Source organism: Macrobrachium rosenbergii, chromosome 45, assembly GCF_040412425.1.
Source record: "Macrobrachium rosenbergii isolate ZJJX-2024 chromosome 45, ASM4041242v1, whole genome shotgun sequence".
NCBI classification, from domain to species: Eukaryota; Metazoa; Arthropoda; class Malacostraca; order Decapoda; family Palaemonidae; genus Macrobrachium; species Macrobrachium rosenbergii.
The window spans coordinates 13224183-13229597 of NC_089785.1; the positions used below are offsets into that span (position 1 = coordinate 13224183).

The 5415-nt window shown below is 35.7% G+C and overlaps 1 protein-coding gene and 1 pseudogene across 1 annotated transcript; both read left to right on the plus strand.

The window, feature by feature from the left end:
• Positions 1-825: 825 nt before the first annotated feature.
• LOC136829675 (SCAN domain-containing protein 3-like) lies at positions 826-2962 on the plus strand (annotated as a pseudogene).
• Positions 2963-4295: 1333 nt separating this feature from the next.
• On the plus strand, positions 4296-5213 carry LOC136829939 (general transcription factor II-I repeat domain-containing protein 2A-like). The gene has a single exon (XM_067089113.1). The coding sequence runs from the start codon at positions 4296-4298 to the stop codon at positions 5211-5213; it is 918 nt and encodes a 305-aa protein (XP_066945214.1).
• Positions 5214-5415: the final 202 nt, after the last annotated feature.

A 5415-nucleotide genomic window follows, 5' to 3' on the forward strand; every position in this document is an offset into this window, starting at 1 on the left:
TCTTTATCTCTCTGTCTCTCTATCTTGCATTTTTTCTCTATTTTATTTGCATCCTTTCTCACTCATAATTTTTTTTTAACCAGACGGAAATAGATTTTGCATGATTTTAATTTTCTTATTCTATTTATTTATTTATTCATTTTTTAATCTATAATTTGGCCATCGTTGAATAAAGATGCAGCTCGGCATCTGGGATGGGCGTATGCGTGAGTGGAGCGTGTATCGGACACGTTTGCTACCAGTGGCCAGTGGGATTAAATCTCGATCGTGTACAAAACGTTTTGGTCACGTTGTAACTTTGTTACTGCGCCAACGATTTTATTGCCTTATATTCAGGGTTGCTAACTGGCAGTTTTCACTGCCAAATTTGCTGATTTTTGGCAGTATAGTGAGCGTTTGGCAGTGGAAAACAGTGAATTGGCAGAATATCATAAAGGGGCTCAAATTTGGCAGTTTCAAATAAATTCTGGCATTGAATCAATGAAAATATTCCTAATCATATTCTTTATTATTTCTATAAATGAGGCAGCTAATATTATCATAATATATTTGACATCAGTAATAAATCATGTCAAATTCCCTAAATCTGAGGAAATTATCTTTATTTCTTAAATCTAAAATCTAAAAAAAAACTGCCATTATGTAAGTCGGATAGTTTATGTTCCATACGCGTACCATACCATCTGCTGTACTGTAACTGTCCGTCCATACGGTGACTCTGTCAGACTTTGTTTCTGTTTCAGTTGTCCAGTTGAACTGAGTTGATCAGGACCATACTTTATTGATTGATTCATTGTGATCCTGTTATTATTATCAGCTATTGCAATGTCCAAGTGGAAAGGACATTATGATACTGGAAGAAAGTATCAAGAAATATGGGAAAGGGAGTTTCCATGGCTAATGAAAGCTAAAGATGGAAAATCAGCTTTCTGTAAAGTGTGTCAGAAAATTTTACAGCCAAGGAAGACCACCATTAAGGGGCATGCTGATACCAAAGAGCACAAAGAGCGTGTTGGGGCTATCAGTTCAGTAAAAACCAATGTATTTGAAAGAAGTGGCCCTTCAAAAACATCAAATTCACCTCGTGCCCTCAAGAAAGCTGAACTTCAGCTTGCAGTGATGTTTTGCTGTCACAGTTCAATCTCAGCCATAGATCATATTAGTGAAGTAATAAAAGAAAATGCTGTTGGTAGTAAATTGGAAAACATTCAGTTGCATCGCACTAAGTGTTCAATGTTCATTAGAATGTAATATCTCCCTCTCTTGAGGAGGAGCTACGTCAAAAGATTATTGAATCTAAGAAATACTGTTTAATGATTGATGAGTCCACTGATGTATCAAGTGAAAAGAACCTCTGCATTTGTGTTCGGTATTATGATAATGTTGCTAACGAAGTGGTGACAGCATTCCTAGGGCTTGTATGTGTGTGTGAAACGAGTGGAGAAGCTTTATTTACTGCAACAAAAGCCTTACTTGATAAGAATGGCATTGTACTAGAAAATTGTATTGGTTACTCCAGTGATGGCGCTAGCAACATGACTGGGGAAAAACTCTCTTTGGTCTCGAATCAAGCAAGTTTCCCCAACTGTGTGAAAATGGGATGCACATGCCACAGGTTAGCTCTCTGCATACAAAGGGCTTTGATAAACTCCCTTCCTCAATAGGGTTTATGCTCTTTGAAGTACCTAAATGGTTCAAGAAGAGCACTTTGAGACGTGAGAAGTACAAGATTCTGTTTGAGACCTTGAATGCTGGGGAAGAAAGAGTGGGAATCCCACTGCCATTTCTAGGTCTATCTACAACCAGATGGCTTGTAAGGTAAGGTAATCAACAATATACTTGTAAACTGGCTGGAACTGAAGACATATTTTCAGTGTGCCAGTATGGAGAGCTCTCAAGAAGTACGATACAAAGCACGAATTTTGTTTGATATGTTAACTGATGACTGCAACCATCTTTATTTTGTATTCTCCTCTCCAACTGTCTGAATTTGAAAGGATAAATTCTCTTTTTCAGTCCACAAACGCTAGTCCTTCTGTACTTCTTCATGAGCTGGACACTCATTTTAAATCTTTAAAGCACCGCCTCTATGATGCAGAAGGGAAATTACTACCACTAGAAAACACTGACTTTGGAGCTAAATTTTTGTTGGAATGCAAGCAACTGCTGCAGAAGAAAACTGTAAGCCACGTGAATGTCATAACTGTGCAGAAGAGGTGTCAGGAAATGCTTATAGAACTAGTAGATCAAGTGAAAGTACGTCTACCAGAAAAATTTAGCCTTTTTGATGGCTTAAATAACTTATCGCCTTCAAAAATCCTCACTCAAGTAAATAGACCGGCTTTTCAAAATTTGCCTTTTTTTCATTTATTGGAAGAGAACTTAGAAAAATGTGAAGAGGAATACAGAAAAATTGTTTACCATCCTTGGTCTGAAGAAGATATATTTAAATTGGGTATTCCTGATGACCCAGTTCAGTTTTAGTCTTTAATAAAGATTTATGAAGTAGGAAATGAGGCCCTTTGAAAATCTTGCTACATATGCCCTGCATTGCTTAACTACACCAGTAAGCAATGCATTTTGGAGAGAATATTCTCCCATGTAACAGCAGTCAAGACTAAAGTTCGCAATAGAATGAGTTTGAAGATGCTTGAATCAATTTTGAGAATTCGCACAACACTAATAGTTTCTGGGAAATGATGCAAAGACCTGGCAATTTCTGAAAGTATGATTGAAAAATTTAATTTAGATATGTACCATGATGTAGAAAGTTCCAATCCACCTCTGGATACTGCTGTTTTTGAGAATTTATTTTAGTCATACAAACAATCAAAATAATCTGAACAATTTTATGTTACTCAGTTAATTTTCTGTCAAATTGAAATTATGGTTTAAATTTTCTGTCGAAGTGAAATTTTAGTTTAATTATTTGTTTTTATTTAATTATGAGATTTAGTTTAGTGAATAAAGATTAATCACTGGAACAGTAATGGCTATTCACTATTCAGCACCAAGACACGGCCTATTATGTATATTTATAGACTAGGATAGTGCCACTAGAAGGTTACATAATTCCTAGGTAAGAATGTAATTGTGTTTCAGTATTCTATGATGTTACTACTACCAAAAAATAATATTTATACACAACCTTAAAAGTTTTGCCAAATATAAACATAATAGGTGTAAATACAAACATTTTCTTCATTTCCAGAATAACCTAAAGTCCTAAACTTAACATAAACTTTACAAAACCCCTCAAGATATAGTTTTTGATAATTATTTTTCAAGTGTATGAAACATTCAGATTTGGCAGTAAAATGTTTGAATTGGCAGTAAATTTTATCAAATTTGGCAGTAGGGGATTCGTGTGACTTGGCAACCCTGCTTATATTCAGTCATTTCAGTGTCCTGGCAGATTCCAGAGAGAGAAGACGCTGGACATTTTATTTCAGCACAGCTTTTATTATCTTTCAAACTTTACCCAAAATGAGTGATTCGAAGCCATCTAAAAAGCGAAAAATTGAAGACGAATGCAGAGTATTTAACAAAGAGTGGACTAAAAGGTATTTCTTTACTGACGTCGGAGTTAAAGCTGTATGTTTGATTTGTCATGATACAGTTGCTGTTTTCAAGGAATACAATTTGAAACGGCACTTTCAAACCAAGCACACCAACTTTGGAAGTAATTTATCAAAGCAAGAACTGCAAAAGAAGGCAACTGATCTGATGAAAAGTTTGAAGCAACAACAAAATGTGTTTGAAAAACTTCTTTACAAAGGAATGCGACAAAGGCAAGTTTTGTATTGGCAAATAAAATTGCAAAGCAAAATAAGTCATTTGCAGAAGCAGAATTTATTAAAGATTGCATGGTTGATGCTGTCAGTGTTGTGTGTCCTGAAGTCATATCAAAAGTTTTCAGTGGTTTTCTTTTGCTTTAGATGAGAGTAATGACATTCAGGATACTGCCCAGGTACTCATTTATATCAGAGGAATTGACGAAAACTTCGAAATTACAGAGGAATTGTTATCTATGGAGTCTCTCAAAGACACTGTTACTGGAAAAGATTTATACAATAGTGTCATTAACAGTCTAATCAGGTCTAGATTAAGCCTGGATAAATTGGCAAGTATTACAACTGATGGTGCTCCTTCACTCATAGGCAAACACTGTGGCCTTGTGACCTTGATGAATGATAAAATCAAAGAAGATGTTTCCATCGCACAGTGTGTTGTCTTTTCACTGCATCATACATCAAGAAAGCCTGTGTAGATCATCTTTTAAACTCAAACACCTTATGGATCCGGTGGTGCGTGCAGTGAACTTAATAAGAGCACGGGGACTGAATCACAGGCAATTCCGAAGCTTCTTGGAAGACTTCGAGGCTGATTTTACTGATGTGCTGTACCACACAAATATCCGATGGTTAAGTATGGGGAAAGTACTGAAGAGGATGTGGGACGTTAAAGACGAGGTTGTCATGTTTTTTAATATGAAAGACATTTCTTGTGACTTTTCAAGGGAAATGGAGTGTGACGAATGGGTTTGTGATTTTGCATTTGCTGTAGACATTATGCAAAAGCTGAATGAGTTAAACACAAAACTACAAGGCAAAGGTTTATTTGCACATGAATTGTATGTGGAAGTGAAAGCGTTTCAATCGAAACTTCAACTTTTTGCCAAGCAGCTTAAAGAGCAAAACTTTGTTCATTTTCCTCTGTTGAAAACACGAACTGTTACACAAGCACTATCAGACAAATACAGTTCCCAGCAGTTGATGGCTCTAAGAGATGAATTTATCAGAAGATTTGCTGATTTCAAGGCAATTGAAGGGCAGTTTGATTTGCTCAGCTCACCTTTTGCCTGTGACGTTGAAACAGCTGCTGAAGAACTGCAGGTAGAACTGATTGATTTGCAAGCCGACAACTCTTTAAAGAGGCTCTTTGAAAATAAACCACTGGTCGAGTTTTATGCATCTCTGCACTCAGAAAAGTTTAAAAATCTGAAAAATTTTTCAAGAAAGATGTTTGTGATATTTGCATCAACTTACATATGTGAGCAGACTTTTCCTATATTGAAAGTTAACAAGTCAAAGAACAGGTCACTTCTCACAGACTCGAATCTTCAGTCAGTGTTAAGAATCAGTACAAGCAACTTGACACCTAATTTCAACAAACTGGTAAATGATTGCAGCCAGTTGCATCATTGCCACTGAGTCATTTTGATCCTTCTGTTGCTCAGTTGCTGAGCTACTTTGTTTGTCTAATAAATATGTTTCATGTGAAGTTACTGCTTTAAAATATCAATAAAAGTATTTCTTGTCTTTAAATTGAGTTACTTTGTTTTCAAACAAATATGCTTCATGTGAAGTTTCTCCCTAAATATATAAAATATATTTGTTTTGAGTTAATTTATAT

What these genes read in the sequence shown, in the direction of transcription:
- LOC136829939 (XM_067089113.1), top strand. Translation starts at nt 4,296, where the DNA reads ATGGATCCGGTGGTGCGTGCAGTGAACTTAATAAGAGCACGGGGACTG.